A 19,778-nucleotide genomic window follows, 5' to 3' on the forward strand; every position below is an offset into this window, starting at 1 on the left:
ACTCTGTGCAGTAACTGAGGTTCTTTGAGATGTGTCCCCCTATAGGTGCTCCACTACCCGCTCTCTTTCCATCTGCTTCATAGCCAAAAAAAGCATACTCTCTGTGGCAGAGAAGGAACTGGAGGCTATTGGACATACACCGCTATATATACGTCACATGCACTGCGCAAGAGAGGGGAGGTGTTCATGTGTTGTCCGATGTGCATGGCTGATGAAGATCTCCAGTCCCAGATGCAGGGGGTACTGCCGCACCTACAACTGGAGCACCCAGAGGCGGACACATCTCGAAGAACCTCAGTTACTTCACAGGTTGAGTAACCTCATTTAATAGAACCAGACCCAGGAATGACCCTGCAGGACCCCACTAGGCATACCCTTCCAATTTGACAGCAAACCACTGATAACTACTCTTTGAGTACAATACTCCCCTATACTAGACTTTGGGGAGAGATAAGTGCATCAGAGGGAGCAATCTGAAGTATAATCTCACTGGTGCTCCTCCTGAATGGCATGGTTCTGTCCTGCCCACTAGGCAGGGCTACAGTGTAAGTACCATAGCCTAGCCTTAGAGATTATGAACACTGGTGAAATCATTGAAGCGGCACCAATTTACACCAGAAGAGAACTTTGCTGAGAAGGCCTAATTCTCTTTTTTTAATTATTTAAATGAAATCATTCTTCATTTACACTAATTTCGGTGAGAGTAGACTCATGCTATAGTCATTGTGCATTGATTGAGTCAGATAACACTAGTTTGACTAATTTTTTTAATAGGCCCAGGCCTGAATGGCTTAGCACAAAACTGAGTATAGATCTATTGAGGAAATAAATCTGGAGACTTCCAATTATTGGTATGTAAGCTATTTTTCCCCCTTTTTAGGTTCATTATGACTTTGGGCTGAGGAATATCCTTTCCGTATTAAGGACTCTTGGAGCTCAAAAGAGGGCCAGACCAGATGACAGTGAATTGAGTACTGTTATGAGAGGACTAAGGGATATGAACCTCTCTAAACTGGTGAGAATCTGTCAGTTTAAGATTTCAGTAGTGTATGGGTGAATGTCCTGCCTTTTTTCACAGTTGACAGTTTTTATATGGTTTTTTAAAAAATCTCAAACACTCCTAAACTTCATTTTTAAAATTCAGACTGGCAAGTAGCTCAATGAGCAGAATGTGCTTATCAAATTTGAAAACAATGCTTAAAATGCTTGAGATCATAAACAAAACACTACTGTGCTGTGCATGGGCAGTATGTTGTTTTCCTTACTAAATTAAGTGTGCACGAGGTGATGAACGTGGTATAAATGAACAGATTAACTTGAGTGCTCACTTAACTAGATTGCTCTTTATAGTAAGCCTGCTCAATGATGCATACTTGTGTACATGGGTACACATCTAAAATATACATAATTAGGCATACTCAAAAGTTGGTGTGCATCTGCTTAAATGATGTTCCTTCTTTTTTGGTAGCCTGAATTTAGGGGCATAATCAGCATGTTATTTTGAAATCAGCTACTAAATTGTTTAATGCTCATTATTGTAACATAATGATTCATTTTGACTTATGAGAAAAGAAAACTTTACTATGCCTAGTTGTGCTTTAAATTTTTTTCATTTTTTCATTTTTCAGGTAGATGAAGATGAGCCCTTATTTCTTAGTCTCATCAATGACCTCTTCCCTGGGCTACAGTTGGACAGTAGTACATATGCTGAACTACAGGCTGCAGTATCCAACCAGGTTGAAGAGACAGGATTGATTAATCATCCACCTTGGAATCTTAAGCTTATTCAGGTAGAGCATCTTATCTCTCAAAGCCTTCAGACAAGCTATAGATCGTAATAGATGCTCTTGAATTCTGTATGTGAATAATCTATTTTTGCACATCGCATTCTCCTCAGTTCATAATGAATGGGATATGCCTCTTCCTTGTGGAATTTGGAAGTAGTCCATAGTTCTTTCTGAGGGCTCTAGGATTAAATTGTGCCTTTCTGATTCTGAGCCTGTGGGTTCTCAATCTGTCAGGGAATAGGGATCTGTGTCTCAGAGGTGAGAAGGGTCATTGACCCGTTTTCATTAACTGAACAGTTGAGCACAAGGAGTATATACTCACAACAGAGCCACAGAAGGGCTCCATTTCAATCTAGTTATACCATAATTGGTTTATACAGAGATAAGTAAGAAATCCTTTTCTGCAGCCCAGCATCTCCAGCACTTCTCAGATATATGGGTCTATTCCCCTCCTGTCTCCTGTTTCCAGGATCAGTTCAACACTGTAACACAGCCCCAGCTGATCACTCCCCCTTCTTTGGTTTATATCTAGATCTTCTGCCTCCACAACAATTCAGTGATATCATGGGCAGTGCATATCGTAGGCTGGGGGAGGCTAAGGTTCCCCAAACAGCCCTGCCCACACTCTGCCCTGAGGCCCCCTCCTGCTTGCTGCTTCTCCCTTGGCCCCAGCCCAGACAGGCTGCTCCTCTTCCCGGAAACATGCTGAGGCTGGGGATGGGACAAAGGCAGATGGCTGGGAGCCGGGACTTGGGGTGGCTGGGGCTGCCCAGTGCTGGGGGGCCCCCAGGCACTGGGGCTGCACTGCCCGGCACTCTGAGGCTGGGGGCGCTGGAGCTGTGCTGCCTGGCTCTCAGGCTGCCCTGCACTGGGGCCGCAGATCCCACTCCTCTGGGGGGCTGGGGCCACAGCAGCCGGCGCTCTGGGGGCTGGGGCTGAGGTGCCCAGTGCTCGGGGGGAGGGTGGGGGATGGGGGTGCTGGGGCTGCCCACCCTTTGCTCAGGGGAACTAGGGGTGCTGAGGCTGGAGCTGAGGTGCCTGGGTGCTCCAGTGCTTGGGGGGACTGGAGGTGTTGGAGCTGTGCCTGGTCTGTGCCTGTGGGGGCTGGGGCTGTGATGCCCTGTGCTTGGCTTGGGGGCTGGGTCCATGGCACCTGGCACTCGTGGGGGGGGGGGTTGGAGGTGCCTGGGCTGTCTGCCCTGTGCTCGGGGATGCTGGGGGCACTGGGGCCGTGGTGCCCAGGGCTCAGGGTGCTGGGGCTGCCAGCCAGGTGCTCGGGCCACCCAGCACTGGGACCTCAGTGTCCAGGGCTGGGGCCGCGGTGCCCTGTGCTCGGGGGGGCTGGGAAGGGCTGGGGCTGCAGTGCCCTGTGCTCGGGGGGCTGGGGCCGTGGAGCACTGTGCTTGGGGGTGGGGGAGGCTGGAGGCGCTGGGGCTTCCTGTCCTGTGCTTGTGGGGCTGGGGGTGCTTGGGCAGGGCAGCCCGGGGCTGGGGCGGCAGGGCCAGTAGCCATGGGGAGCAGGGAGGGGAGCTGAAGGGGCGAGGAAGGAGGCAGAGGGGTGGTGGGGCCTCTGGCAGAAGCAGCGGGACCGGGGGATAGCATACGACAATGGCAGGTCACATGTTGCCCATGAGTGATAGTTTGCTTTGCTCCCAACTATTCCTATGCCAGCTTTGACTTTAATATATATTTTTTGGAGTAGTTGTGTGCAACCATTAAATTTCCGTTTCTCCTCCTCCTCTCCTGGATCATATAAATAGCAGTCTGGTGGTATCAGCCACTCAGATGCATTACTTCAGGACCTCTGTACTGGACTCCTTGCCTCCCCCCGTCTCCCACCCTGGCATGGCATAGCTCTCCTGGAAACACCAGGCTAAATCAAAACAATGTTCCATGTGTGAGGCAGGAATTATGGGCTCTTCAGAGGGTGAATTATACTCTGCCTGATCACAGCCGGCCAACTCTCACAATGCCAGAGCAGGGTCTTAGAGTCGGATTTGTTGCCTTCCCACAAGGAGCCACAACTCCAGTGCAGAAAAACCTAATCAGGAAATACAGAGCATGTCACAGAGACAATCCAAGGATGAGGAGGACACCATCTGGCCAGCTCAGGGGGTATGTCCCAGGGCAGAGGTGAGCTGGAAGAAAAATAACCTTAGGGGGCACCATGTCCACCCTCCCACCAAAGTACACAGCTCCCTGGGGGAAAAAGCAGGGTTCCTACAGAGCTCCCCTGCTTCCCAGTACAAATCTGGGGACTCAAGTAATGAGATTCCCATCCCCAGACAGGGAAGTGGGACCCTGAGGGGGAGGACACAGTTGGAGATATATCCAGAAAGATCAAGACACTAAATAAAGAGAGATCCTATGCAGTCGCAGCCAAGTGACAACTCCTGCAAAGTAGGTGAAAAAGTCCAAAAATCCCCAAAAAGAATTTAAAAAGTGGGGGAGGGACAAATCTAGATGGTATTTATCCTCTGACTCTGGAGCCATCTCCTCTGCTGAGGAAGGAGTACTCTAAGATTCTAGCTCTGAGCAGGCCATAGAAAAAAGCTGCAAGGTTTTTTTTCTCCCTGATAAATTTGAGATTATGTACAGAAGGTTGTATCTGCCATTTAGGCACATGATGACAGGACTAAGGGTAAATACCTGCCTTCCAAATCTCTGCATGATATAGCCATCTTGCTGCACCCCGCCTTTGTGGGCATAATCAGTGAGGAATGAGAAACACCTAGTGGGATAAACACTTAGATACTATGAAATGTAAGAGCTCAAACAAGCCATCACAGAATAAACCAAAGGTCAATACTGTAGTGACATCTTTAGCAAAAGATACGATAATCCCATCCAAAGCGGGATTTTTTCCCAAAGAAATAACTGCCAAAAAAGTGAGAGCCACTCTGAGGCTTCCTCAGCCACCATTAGAGCATCCCTGGCCATTAGCTGCTTTGCGAGAACCACAGAATTCAAGCCGGATGACCTTAAATCAATGAAAGACAAGGGCCATCCTGACTTCTAGCCTACCCTGAAGAAAATATCCCTAGCAACAGCCTTTGTAGTAAATGCCTCAGTGGATGCAATGAGATTCTCAGTCAGGGCCACAACTTCCAGCTCAGAAGCCAGCAACCTCATTTGGCTACACCTCCAGACTGCAGACCCCCATGACACTCACATCCTGTGCTCATCCAAATTCAAAGGTGTCATGTTTTGGGGTGCAATTCAGACAAATGAGATGTTGTGTCACTGCTTGTCCCATAACTCCGAGTTCCTTAAAATGATCTGCTGCTGTAGTTCCTTGCCTGGATGCTCACAGCCAGCACACAAGCATACACTGAGGGTATGTCTTCACTATCCGCCAGCTTGGCAGGTAGTGATCGATTTATCAAGGATCGATTTATTGCGTCTCGTCTAGATGCGATAAATTGATCCCCGAATCGACGACTGTACTCCACCTCGGCAGGAGGAGTAAGCGGAGTCAACAGGGGAGCCGCCGCGATCGACTTACCTCCGTGAGGACGGCCAGGTAACTCGAATTAAGATACTTCGACTTCAGCTACGCGAATAGCATAGCGGAAGTTGCGTATCTTAGTTCGAAACCCCTTCCCCGCCCCCAGTGTATCCCAGGCCTAAGTGTCTGTATGTTAAGCAAGCCTGGTTCAGCAAAGCTGACTCCAGCAGCCTGCTTGTTACACCACAACCAAAGTCTGGTCTCCACCAGCCTTTGTTACTGCTAGTCAATTGACCACATCACACCCCTAGTCCCAAATTTCCCCCAAATTGTCTGCCCTGAAATGTCCAGCCCTTTCCTGGAACTTTCAGAGGAGTAATAAGTTCTATTCATCCTTTTAAAGAAACAAAAGCAGTTTATCACTTTAAGTGGAGTTAATAATTACTTCAATTCAAATACAGCACTGCGTTGTTTTAGATCAAAGTTAAAAAAAAGTTTATTAACAAAAAGAGATGGGGCTTTAAGGGAGTACAAGAGATAAAGACAAAATGGTCACAAGCGAACAAAAGTAAAATACACTTTCTAGTGCCTAACACTTTACTCAACAAGCTGCAGCTTGGTTCTAGGTATATTTCTTACCAGTCTCTTTTTTCTTTCTAGCAATGTCTGACTTTCTCTTAGTCAGGTACTTACACAGAAGTATAATGTGCTGGTTTTCCTTGTCTTTCTAAGTGAAAGATCTTTGCCTTATCTGGTTTCTCACCTATATTCAGTTCTCAGAGACTTCATCCCTGCAGCTGAAGAATCCATCTTTCTCAGTTTTCAAGAACTCTGACCCCTTGTGTCTGTTCAGTGATGGATTCCAGGATGATTTCTTCTTCTTGTGTGTGCAATTCAGCACTTCTTCGAGTGCTGTCCCTGTGGGTGCTCCACTCCAGGTGACGGTGTGTCCTTGTGCCACTGATCGGAGATCTTCGGTAGTAGTGCCTGGTCGGGACGCACGCGCTCAGCTTCTGTCTCGCGGTCTCGTTAGGGTCTGCCTGAGCGCACGCGTCCCGCACCCCCCTCAGTTCCTTCTCAACTGTCCTCAGCTGAAGACAGGACTCAGAGCAGTGCTGAACCTCTTCCCTGGTCACTGAAGGAAACAAAAAGTACAAAGACATAGAAATAGTTAGTTAGAAACATCACAGTTATTTCCCTTCCTTTGAACAGTTACCTATTTGAAAAAAAACAAAAACAAAAAAACCCTTTTTTCCCCAAGTTCATCTCTCATTCAGACACACTCCCCTGGCATTCCTAGTGCAATAATACCAGGGTCTTAAGGATTTAAAAAATGTGCCTCCTGTCAAGAGTCTATACCACGGTCTGACAGACATTCACGCTGTGTGAAGTGCCTCGGCGAGACACACGTCCCTGCCAAGTGTGTCCATTGTACCAGCCTGAAAACCAGGGCTCGTCGTGACAGGGACCTGTTGCTGAAAATGCTCCTGATGGAGAAATCCCTACAGCTACCTGTGGAGATGGGCAATAACAAACCCTCTCCCTCATGCTCCCCGGCCAGGTCTGAACCGATTGGGAGAGCAGCTTCACCCTCTCAAGCAAAGAGGCAGGAAGCCCAACTGTCTCCATCCAGAGACTTTCAAAAGGGTAAAGGATCTTCTGCGAGATCCTTACCCTCAGTGCTGACAGCGCTGAAGGCAGGCGCCTCTGACTGTCCCAGCACTTCAGCCACAGCTCCCGTGGAGTGCAGTGTCAGGGACCCAAATTCCCTTAGCAGGAAGGTCTCCTTGGCACCGGTCTCCTCAGCACTGAAAATAGACCCAGTGCTGACAAGAACGTCGGCACTGAGCCTGCCTACCATTCCAGCAGCTGGAGTGGACCTCCCGCAGGGTGCCTACAAACAGCCTGCGGCACTGGTGAAAGCAAAACAGAAGTCAGTACGGGCTTCTGAGCACATATCACGCTCAGCAAGATCACAGCCCAGGGAGCAGCAGCAATTCTTAAATCAGGACATCTCAGTGGCCCCTGAGCCTGACTCTCCGTTCCTTGACACACCGTGCTCACTCTTTGACCAGCTGCTCTCCCTACCTGACCCGGCTACCTTCACTGACAGCAATCCCGATATGCAGCAGCAGGTGGAGTTCTCCCCGTCTGCATCTCCTCCTCCACCGGAACCATTTACACCTCAGGTCATGGCTCACAAGCACCAGCTTCAGTTTCCCTACTTTGCTCCCCTGTGGGCAGGACCTCACTTCTCTTATCCCATGCTTTGTCCTCAGTGATACCCTTGGCTGGCTCCTGCTGCCACTCGTCCTCATGATTCTTCCACCAGACCACAAGCTTTTTCTGCGCCCCTATCTCCAGCTCCGTCTACTTCTAGAGCGCCTGCACCCCCCCCCCCCCGAAGAGGTGGGCTATGAACCATACCCTGATTCACCAACTCCTAACTCTCCATTAGCTCCAGACGGAGCCCTCATACCTCATGCCACAGAATGTGGACAACTTTAAGCAATTCCAGGAACTTTTCAAGAGGGAGGCACTCAACCAGGACATCCCTTTAGATGAGGTCCAAAAAAATGGATGAAGTCCTTCACACTATGAAAGACTCTAGAGCAACCCTGCGCACCCTGGGCATCTACCTATCACTTCCCAGGAGACAATGGTATCAACCTTATCAGAGTCCACGCACACAACATCACCAGCCCCAGCCCAGACCATACAATATAGCCAGGAATTGCGCTAGACCTCCTTGGTGCAGACAAAACCAGGTCCAACCAGCTACCTCCCACCCATCGGGAAACAAACAACAATTATGAAGTGTTGGTTGAGGGTCTGTGCAACCACCCCTTGACTCCACCACCTATTTGCCCATTTGGCCACTGCCTCCAGGTTTTCCGCCATGCCTGGCAGCAGATCACACAGGACCATTGGGTCCTGGAAATAGTTCAGTCCAGTTATTCCATCCCTTTTATATCCTACCCTCCTACCCTTCCCCCTTCCCTATCCCTCTTCAGGGACCCCTCTCACGAGCACCTACTTCACGCAGAAGTGGTTCTCTTCTATAGCTAGGTGCAATGGAACCTGTGCTGACACAACATCGAGGAAAAGTGTTCTACTCCCACTACTTTCTGACCCAAAAGAAGAGTGGGGGATGGAGACTGAACATATTCATACATGTACAGAAATTCAAGATGGTCACAACTGGGCACAATAATACCCACGCTGGAACAAGGGGATTGGTTCACAGCCCTCAACCTACAGGATGCCTATTTTCACATATCCATTCATCCAGCACACAGACACTTCCTGCGATTCACACTCGGACACAACCATTTTCAAAACAGGGTACTCCCTTTCGGACTCTCCACAGCACCGAGAGTATTCTCCAAGACCCTAGCTGTAGTTGTGGCCCACCTCCACAGACACGGAACCATGCTTTTCCCCTACCTAGACGATAGCCTCATCAAAGGCAGCTCATACGATGAGACATTACGAGCTACCTGTTTCGCCATCTCCCTCTTCCACAGCTTAGGTCTGCAAATAAACTTTCAAAAATCCACCCTGACACCCACAGAGCAGATCGATTTCATCGGAGCTCACCTGGACTCAATTTGAACCAGAGCCTCACTCCCACACAACAGATTCCTTGCTATTACACATCTCATACTCACACTGTCCGTTCGTCCCAGGATACAGGCAAGAATTTGCCTCCAGCTTCTTGGCCACATGGCAGCCACCACCTTCGTGGTCAAGTACACCAGGCTGCACATGAGATGTCTTCAGGGTTGGCTCAACTCCAACTTCAAACCCAGCAGACACAGCTTCTGCATGATGCTAACTCCTCCAACAAATGTACTAGCTTCCCTACGATGGTGGACAAGACCAGAGAACCTCTGCATGGGCATTCCCTTCCAGCAGCACTCCCCAGCACTCATGCTCACCACGGATGCTTCCCTGATCGGATGGGGAGTGCACCTGGGGGGACACACGGCACAGGGCCTCTGGTCCCTGTCAGACGCATCTGCACATAAATCTCCTTGAGCTCAGAGCAGTCAGACACACCTGCCTTCACTTTCTCCCCCTCATAAAGAACAAATCTATCTGGGTCCTTACAGACAATATAGTATGTATGTTTTACATCAACAGACTGGGGAGCACGATCGAACTCCCTGTGCATGGAGGCCATCTGGTTATGGAATTGGTGCATACAACACCACATAGAAATTACCACTTCATACATACCCTGATGTCACAAAACAACTGCCAACACACTCAGCAGATACTTCTCTGAGGAACACAAATGGGAATTACATCCCATGATACTATGACAGCTCTTCTCCCACTGGGGCACCCCATCGATAGACCTCTTTGCCACAACCCAGAATTGCAAATGCCACCTATTTTGCTCCAGAGCGGGACTCTGGACTGCATCCCTAGGAGACCTGTTCCTCATCCCGTGGAACAACTCCTTCATGTATACCTTTCCATCGATTCCTCTGATACACAGGGTTCTATGCAAATTCAGAGATGACAAGGCCTAGGTCATACTTATTGCCCCAGCTTGGCCAAGACAGACATGGTATCCTTACATGCTACGCATGTCCATCCATCCTCCATGGTCTCTCCCCAACAGACCAGATCTGCTTTCTCAGGACAACGGCTGGCTTCTTCATCCGCAGCTCCAGAAACTCCACCTGACAGCGTGGTTCCTTCATGGTTCCAAACTAGACTGTTCTGAGCAAGTCCGGAATGTCCTCCTGCACAGTAGAAGAGACTCCACTCATAAAACTTACTTGAAAAAGTGGAAATGCTTCTCCGTGTGGTGCTCCCATAAACGCTTGACGCCCCACATCGTGACCCTCCCTAAATCCTAGACTACCTTTTGAAACTAAAACAGGACAGTCTCTCGCTCAGCTCCATCAGAGTACATCTCGTGGCCCTCACCACCTTCCATGATTTGCTGGACGGATAGTCACTCTTTGCCCACCCCACAATAAAACGCTTTCTCACGGGCCTGCAAAATCTCTACCCTGAGATTCATCCATCGGCAGCCGCCTGGAATCTCAACCTAGTTCTTCACGGTCTTATGAAACCTCCCTTCGAGTCCTTAGCTACCTCATCCCTTCTCCACATGTCTTTGAAGGTAGCTTTCTTGGTTGCCATAACATCAGCAAGGAGAGTAGGGGAAATAAGCACCCTGATGGCCTACCCTCCCTACGCAACCTTCTCTAAAGATAAAGTTACCTTGCGACCCCACCCTAAATTTCTCCCTAAGGCGGTGTCCACCTTCCACCTTAACCAACCGATATACTTACCTGCATTCTAGCCCAAACCTCATAAGACTCCGCACAAAGCTTCTCTACATACCCTCGATGTCATACGGGCAATCGCCTTTTATCTAGACAGGACTAAACCGTTTTGTAAATCCCCTTGGCTATTTGTCTCCACTACCGAGAGATCGAAGGGTGCGGCTATCTCTAAGCAACAACTTTCCAAGTGGATCTCTGACTGCATCAGATTCAGTTACCGAACTCAGAATGCCCAACCATGTGAGGGCATCAGAACTCATTCTACTCGGGCGATGTCAACATCCGTTGCCTTCCTCCATGACGTACCTATTACTGATATCTGCAAGGTGGCCACATGGACATCTGACCACACATTTGCCAAACATTATGCTATCACACAGGATACCATGGCAGACACCATCGTAGGCCACACAATACTGTCTACAAGGTCACTGCCACAACTCCAAAGTCCCACCAGCCATAGTGGGTACTGCTTCACGTTCACCTGGAGTGGAGCACCCACAGGGACACCACTTGAAGAAGAAGACAAGGTTACTCATCTTGCAGTAACTGAGGTTCTTCAAGATGTGTGTCCCTGTGGGTGCTCCACTCCCCACCCTCTTCCCCTCTTCTTTGGAGTACGATTCTGACATCTCCACAGTAGAGAAGGAATCGAGGGGGGTGTGAGACTCTAAAGAGACCGCGAGACAGCAGCTAAGCACATGTGTCCTGACCAGGCACCGCTACCGAAGATCTCCTATCAACGGCGCCGGGACGCACCGTTACCTGGAGTGGAGCACCCACAGGGACACACATCTCGAAGAACCTCAGTTACTGTAAGGTGAGTAACCTTCTCTTCTCTCTCCTTATATCTTCCCAAACTCGCTGATTTGTCCCCAGACTCATGACCTCATGCTATTCTTCCCTTCCTGTAGACTTCCCATTCCCCTGTTGATTTGTATGTAAATGAAGCTTCCAATGTTTTTGATCACACCTTGCTTAATTTAAGTGGAGACAGACAGATAGATAGCTGCCTTCCCTCCTGTCTGGGAGGAAACCTGTTTCTCCCTTTGTTTGATCACAGACTTTATTCCTCACATATGATTAATACATTTTTACAGTAATATTAATCGCAAATGTGTCATTAGATTTCACAAAAACCTTACTTGATACATTTTTATAATACAGTAATATTGTATATGATCAGTGGATTCAATTTCTTATAATTTGCGGTTCAGATCCCCGCAAAAGGCTAATCTCCCTCACTTGCTAGATTGAGGGCTCTGTTTATCATTTCTGTAAATGTGCCTTCTTTTTCTCTGCCTGACAGCAAGCTGGTCAGCCAAGCAAATACACATTCCATTTTCTAGGGCAGACTGGATTTATGTATTGCTTGCTGAACATAATTCTAATGCACATCCATAACTCTTTGTACACACCTCCAACATACATCATGCAAGAATAGTAACAATCAGTGAGCTATTAGTTTTACAATGATATATTACATGCCACCTTTTGGGAATATATCATGACAAGCGTGTTAGGTATAGTGAGTATATCAGTACTGGCACAAGTTGCTGACATAGAGTAGTGTCACAAGAGGCTCTCTCCTGTTTGGGGAAAAGTTGTGTAAGATGATGGCAGACAGTGCCAAACTGAAGCAGTGCCTCCACACCCCATGTAGCATATCAAGGAGAGTCTACAAGCTCACTAACACAGAGAAATATTCCTTTTGTCCACCCTCTTCACAAAAGTATCAGAGGAAAGACAGCAGGCTCTAATTTCACTGGGGAAAACCCTGGAATCGCAGATCAGAAAGCAAAGCCAGAAGTGGTACCACCACTGCCTAGGGTTTATTATGAAAAAGAGTAAATGTGCTTCTGCCCAGATCTGAATCTAGGAGGTAGAATTTGCAGCTTCTCAGGAGAATGGTCTGTATTGACCACACACAAATGGCTGAGAGAGATAATGAGCTGCCAAAGGACAGATTCCAGAAAATCTAGAATCTGATATCTATGTTGGTAAGGAACACAAGGTCATCCATAGCTTAGTGTCTCCAACTACTAGGCCTTCTGGTTTTGTGCATAGGATTCACCCCATGAGCAAGGTCCCATATCCGGTGTCTCCAGGCTTTTATCCTAAAAGTAAGGATCCAGTCATTGAAACGTATGCAGTATCAGGTGCTGGTCCCAAGCATGGTACTGAACTCCCTCAACTAGTGGTGAATCCCAGAGAATGCCTGCAAGGGTCTCCCCCTGTGCCTTTGACAACCACAGGTACTCAAAACAGGTGCTAGGCTAGTGGGGAAAGGAGCACACCTGAGACACAGAATAGCACAAGGCAATTGAAGCTCCATTGAAAGGAATCAGACCATCAAACTCTAGGAGCACAGAGCTGTCAGGCTAGCCATATGAAGGTTCCAGAGCTACCATAAAGGCCCAGGACATTTTGACCCAGTCGGACAACTCTACCACTGTGGTATACCTCATCAATCAAGGGGGAACTCAGAGCTCTACTTGGGGTGTAGAAGCAATTGAGATAAGATGGACTGTGCAGAGAAGAATCCCTCTTCCATAAGGCAATACACATCAAAGGAGAACTGAACCAGAAGTCAGACTGGCTCAGCAAACATGCTGTCAACAATTCAGAATGGTGTCTGAATCAGGAATTCTTCAACCTGATCTCACAGAATTATGGCCTTCTAGTGGTCAACCTGTTTGCCAGTCACAAGAACAGAAAGCTGCCAAAGTATTTCACTGGACAAGCAGATCCCAGATCACTGGGGACAGAGGGTCTCTCTAACAGGGCTTGCTTTATACATTTCCACTTCTTATACTTCTAGAGAAGGTGATTCAGGAAATAAGATGAGAAGAAGGTAAGGGTTTGTCTCCACACTGGCTGAGGAGATCATGTTACTCAGATCTGGTAGACCTGGCAATGGAATCCCCACTGTATCAGTCAGTGAGACTGGACATCCATTAGCAAGGTACTATCTTCCATCCAAACTCAAACCATCTCCAACTAACAGCATGGCTATTGAGAGGTAAGTGTTGATAGCCAAAATAATTGGGACTGTACTGTCTTCCAGATTATTTTTGATGCTAAAGGCGTACTCCTATATCTGGTCTAGGTTTAGCTCAGGGTGCCAAGAAAACAACAAAAATTCTGGTATTCAAGCTATTCTGGATTATCTTTATGATGGTGTGAACAAGGAGCTCCAGCCCAGCACCTTTGACTGGTGTTGGCCACAAGTAGCATCTTTATATGCAGGGTCCTCTGGTTCCTTGGCAGAGGATCGTCAAATCTCAAGATTTCTCAAGTCAATAAGACTGGCTATACCTGCAGTCAGACCAGTCTTTTCTAAATGGAACCTACAACTGTTTATTGGTTGCTATCATGCTTCCTAGATGAGTTTAGGAGTCGGCAGCTTTATCCATGCAGGAATCTCATTATGTGTACTATGACAAGGGGGTAAAGACTTTCTTGCCAAAAGTGAATGCATCTTTCCATGCCTCTCAGGAGGTCAGGATGACCTTCTCTTATTTTGTCTAAAGCCACAGCATTGTACCGAAAAGCTATGGCATAATCTGGTGTTCTTAGACCACTAAAGATCTATCTTAAGCACATCATCTTGACAAGAAGATTGGGCTTCTTCTTTGCCTTCTTTTATCCAATGTGCCAAGTGCTCTGGATATCCAAACTGTTTCTTTCCTTCCCAATTCACATAATTCACTGCTCACTGCTTTTTATTTGTCACAGATTGTGGGGGATACTATGTGCTAGAGTGGAAATTTTCTTACCCAATAATTTCCTCTCTAGTGGTAACATCCCCCATGATTAAGTAATTGATTCTTTTTTTGGAGTATGAGTTATGTATATAGGTAAAAGTTAGTTCAATTTTACGGTTAATAATGTTCTTAACTGACAGCTATATGAGTATCTCTACAGTTTGGGAATAACTCTCCAAGAGGCCTTGGGAACAAAATTGTACCACTGCCAAATTCCACAGGGAAAAGGGATAGCCTATTCATAATGAATTGTGGGAGATGCTGCCACTAGAAAGTAAATTATAGAATAAGTAATTTTCCCTTTCCCGGCTCCTATGGGTAGCTATGACTGAGACTACCTCACAGAAAAAGTCTCCTTCTTGAGATTTTTAGGTAGCCTCTTAAGGAAACAGGCAAAAGGACTTGAGTCCCAGGCAGTTTATGGTGTCTCAGATTCAGTATTTACAATGTGACTATGGCTATGATAAAATATCTTTACTGGCTGTTTAGTTTGACCTTTGGCTCTGAAGTTCAGGCCAGGATTTTGGCTAGGTCTTTAAAAGAGTCTTATTTTAGTACCAAGATGGATGACACATTGTCCTGTCTTAAAAAGATTAGGGCTAAAACTAAGTCTCAAGCAATGAATGTTACCCCACACAGAATATCAAAAGGTAAACAAGTATTCAGTTAATATTGATGATATAAGGGCTAGTATTACCATCATGTGGTATATCCAAATCTTGGGGGGGAGCGGGAGGCGTTTTGGTTAAATCCAACTGTTTTTGCCATTGAAATCTCCCTGTGATAACAGAAATTCCTGTGATCATCAGGATACAAAACTGGAGGTATTCTTTGTTTATGTGTACTTTACACATTTACATTATTTAGAACTGCAGTGGTTAACTATTCTCTTGCTATACCTTGTTTGTATTCACATTCATTTTTCTCTGTGAATAGCATTAAATTTCTTTTAAAAATATGTTATAGTAAAGTTATTTTTGAGCTGCTCTGAAGATGTCAGACAGGACTCCCCTCAAGAAACTATGTTTCACAATAAACACATTTGGTTTTCATCAGTTTAGGAGCTACAGGTTAGTCAGTAGCATTACACAAAGAGTAGCAATTACGAATGTATTTGACAGGTTTCAGAGTGGTAGCCGTATTAGTCTGTGTCAGCAAAAAGAACAAGGAGTACTTGTGGCACATTTATTTGGGCATAAACTTTCGTGCGCTAAAACCCACTTTATCAGATGCATGCAGTGGAAAATACAGTAGGAAGATATATATACAGAGAACATGAAAAAATGGAGGTTGCCATACCAACTCTAATGAGACTAATCAATTAAGGCAGGCTGTTATCAGTAGGAGAAAAAAAAACTTTTGTAGTGATAATCAGGATGGCCCATTTTAAACAATTGACAAGAAGGTATGAGTAACAGTAGGGGAAAAATTAGCATGGGGAAATAGTTTCCCCATGTGTAATGACTCATCCACTCCCAGTCTTTATTCAAGCCTAATTTAATGGTGTCTAGTTTGCAAATTAATTCCAGTTCTGCAGTTTCTCGTTGGAGTCTGTTTTTGAAGTTTTTTTGTTGAAGAACAGCAACTTTTAGGTCTGTAATTCAGTGTCCACGGAAGTTGAAGTGTTCTCCGACTGGTTTTTGAATGTTATAATTCTTGACGTCTGATTTGTGTACATTTATTCTTTTGCGTAGTGACTGTCCGGTTTGGCCAATGTACATGGCAGAAGGGCATTGCTGGCACATGATGGCATATATCACATTGGTAGATGTGCAGGTGAACGAGCCTCTGATGGTGTGGCTGATGTGATTGGGTCCTATGATAGTATCCCTTGAATAGATAAGCCTTTTAAAATAAGAATGAATTTTTCAAAATTATTCACTTTTTTCTTATTAGTTATATGAAACTTATAAAGTACGCCATGGGCTGATGATACTTGGACCCAGTGGATCTGGAAAAACAACAGTTATAACTATGCTGATGAAGGCAATGACAGAGTGTGGGCATCCTCATAGAGAAATGCGTATGAACCCAAAAGCTATTACTGCTCCTCAAATGTTTGGCAAACTCGATACTGCAACTAATGACTGGACAGATGGAATCTTTTCTACACTGTGGAGGAAAACACTAAAAGCTAAAAAGGGTATGCAAATATATTGTATGTGATATGATCAAAATATCTCATCCATGCTGTGCTGAAAAAGTATCTAATATTTGCAAATGTGGTAACATACTCTCTCTTGAATGAAGAAATATAGTTATGATGAGGGATTTGAGTTCAGGTCTGTTATTAATAAGAGGTCAAATAATCAGGCTGAATCAATCTTTGATTAATAATCTTTGATAAATATTAATACAGCACAACACAGAAAGGAAGGCTATAGTTACCAAACCTATCTGGAGACTGGAAAAGTGACTGCAGCTCTGTTCATTCCCAACTCACTCCCAGGAACTCTGCTTTTTATATACTGCATATTCCTATTTATCCGAAACCCTATTATCCGAACCTCTGCATTATCCAAATCCCTTCCTTGTCTCCCAGCATGAGATCCATGCTGCAGAGGACATGTGGAGGTTGGGATAATAGAGCAGGGGCCTCCAGCTGGCAGTGCGAGGACGCAGGGGATGAGCCCACCGGCTGCAAGAGAGGCCACTCTGTTGCTGAATAGCTCCTGCAGCTGCACAGGGAACCCTTTGCAGCCCTGTTGACATAGGAATGAGTGAATAGGGTCATGACAATGGAGCTACAGAGGGCTTCAGAGGCCCAGTCACTCCAACTTTCCAGTTCAGCACTGTTAATATGAATTATGCTTTGCTTTTGTAAAATTATAATCAAGATTTGTATGGATTAGTTTTTAGTGGCTTTAAAATAATGTATTTTCTATTTTAATGTTAATTACTTTGATAGAATATATGGTTGCAAAATTTCTATTCCTAATAATATGTTTTTTGATCTCTAATTGAAACTATGAAATATTTTTGATGGAGGAAGGGAATCTTAGTTTCTGCAACTTTTGTTTTAAAATTTGGAATTAACGGTGTCTGAGAAAAACACAGTTCTCACTCTTAGGTTGGGTGCAGCAAGTCAGATACACTTTATTATCTCAAGCAATTGCACAGAGGGATAGAGTGCACAGGGTTTCCCCCACCTAGGCAGGTCTCTCTAAAGATAAACAATTAGAGCAAGTATTTATACCTTTATTACAGACAATAATAAGCAACAGCTGCATATTGTTTATACATATTCCTTCATGATATCTTATTTTTCTCATATAGTCTACATTCTGTTCTTATCTAATACAAGGTCACAACAGCCTCTTTCACAGTTCTTTTCCAGTTGCTTCACACTATCCCCGCTTCTACACATCTTGCATTATTAAAGCTAGAGTTAGCCTGACTCCTGTTCTTTCCAGAGGCCTGCATCCAAATTCGCTTTATCTACTTCCACAATGGTAATATCATAAACAGAATTACAGGCCAACATTTTCAAGCTTGGGTGCCTAAAATTAGGCACCTACATCCATATATATTCACCTAAATAAAAGTGGTCCGATTTTTTTAGAGTTGCTGTTCACCCACAGCTCTTGTTGACTGAAGTGGAAGCGGTGAGTAATCCGCACCTGTAAAAACCAGGCCACTTTTATTTAGCTGCTTAAATGTAGATAGTTTCCCCATTTTAGGCACCCAAGTTTGAAAATTTTGGCCTTTAGAACTATATAGGATATTATATGAAGGCAGATACTTGGTTTTGGGAGAAAAGTGTTTAAATCGCTGTTGATTTACAGTAGCGGTGCTTCTCAGCCAAGTTCAGGGAGTTCAGTGCCATCCAGTCTGCTACAATGGAACTGTGGAGGCAATGCCAGAAGAGAACAAGGTTTCTTACTTACAGTAACTCTTGTTTGCTGATTGTATTCCTCTGGTGAGCCACACTGACCCTTGCTTTTCCTTCCCTTTAACTTCGGAGCCCAACTCCATTGGGCTTCAAGAGGCAGAGAGGAACAGTTTAAAAAGTCTGGGTTATTTATAATTGCCTTTGTGATGTGGGGTTAGAAGACATGCATCTATCCCCCAATGGCCAGCTACTGCTTCAAAATTGGTTCCCTGGATAGGTATTCAACTCCTACAGTGGGGCTTTGTCGAGTCAATGCTACTGGAAGACAAGAGTTCTCCTTTTACTGATTTTCCATATGCATATTCCACTTATGGTGTGCATGCATCTCATACATCTGACATTGGAGTCTTTATGGCCATGAGTGCTCCTTGTGGCTGAACATCCACTCCAAGTTTCTTGATGCTCCACACTGAGAACATGAAAGGTCAGAGCAGGCCAACCATTATTCAGTTACTCTTACCACCTCCTGGCTTCGAGACAGAGCTGCTCAGTCTGTTACAAGAAAAGGAGTACTTGTGGCACCTTACAGACTAACAAATTTATTAGAGCATAAGCTTTCGTGAGCTACAGCTCACTTCATCAGTATGCATCCGATGAAGTGAGCTGTAGCTCACGAAAGCTTATGCTCTAATAAATTTGTTAGTCTCTAAGGTGCCACAAGTACTCCTTTTCTTTTTACGGATACAGACTAACATGGCTGCTACTCTTAAACCTGTCAGTCTGTTACTTCAGTGAACTCCTATCCCCTTTTCTCTGTCTTTGTATATACATTTTATAATCAGTAGTAGTTAGCTTGTTGCCCATTTCGTACGTTATTTGTATTTAGCTTGGGTTATTTTTTAAGGAAATTATCTTTACTCTTGATACTGAGATGGCCTCTTTTAAGTCTCTCAGTTTTAAGTAATGCTCATGAATGATGAACATTGAGAAGCTGGATATGAGTCAACAGTGTGCCCTTGTTGCCAAGAAGGCCAATGGCATTTTGGGATGTATAAGTAGGGGCATAGCCAGCAGATTGAGGGACGTGATCGTTCCCCTCTATTCGACATTGGTGAGGCCTCATCTGGAGTACTGTGTCCAGTTTTGGGCCCCACACTACAAGAAGGATGTGGATAAATTGGAGAGAGTCCAGCAAAGGGCAAAAAAATGATTAGGGGTCTGGAACACATGACTTATGAGGAGAGGCTGAGGGAACTGGGATTGTTTAGACTGCAGAAGAGAAGAATGAGGGGGGATTTGATAGCTGCTTTCAACTACCTGAGAGGTGGTTCCAAAGAGGATGGTTCTAGATGATTCTCAGTGGTAGAAGATGACAGGACAAGGAGTAATGGTCTCAATTGCAGTGGGGGAGGTTTAGGTTGGATATTAGGAAAAACTTTTTCACTAGGAGGGTGGTGAAACACTGGAATGTGTTACCTAGGGAGGTGGTAGAATCTCCTTCCTTAGAAGTTTTTAAGGTCAGGCTTGACAAAGCCCTGGCTGGGATGATTTAATTGGGGATTGGTCCTGCTTTGAGCAGGGGGTTGGACTAGATGACCTCCTGAGGTCCCTTCCAACCCTGATATTCTATCATTC

The 19,778-nt window shown here is 45.6% G+C and overlaps 1 protein-coding gene across 1 annotated transcript in view; it reads left to right on the top strand.

The window, feature by feature from the left end:
• The window catches only part of DNAH8 (dynein axonemal heavy chain 8), a 589,186-nt gene that overhangs the window by 378,729 nt on the left and 190,679 nt on the right, over window positions 1-19,778 (top strand). Inside the window, exons 48-50 of the mRNA XM_084624647.1 lie at window positions 881-1,015; window positions 1,629-1,790; window positions 16,208-16,454. Of these exons, the coding sequence (XP_084480773.1) occupies window positions 881-1,015; window positions 1,629-1,790; window positions 16,208-16,454 (544 nt within the window). The remainder of the gene's footprint in view (window positions 1-880; window positions 1,016-1,628; window positions 1,791-16,207; window positions 16,455-19,778) is intronic.

This window comes from Lepidochelys olivacea (assembly GCF_965140295.1).
Source record: "Lepidochelys olivacea isolate rLepOli2 genome assembly, chromosome: 3".
NCBI lineage: Eukaryota > Metazoa > Chordata > Testudines > Cheloniidae > Lepidochelys > Lepidochelys olivacea.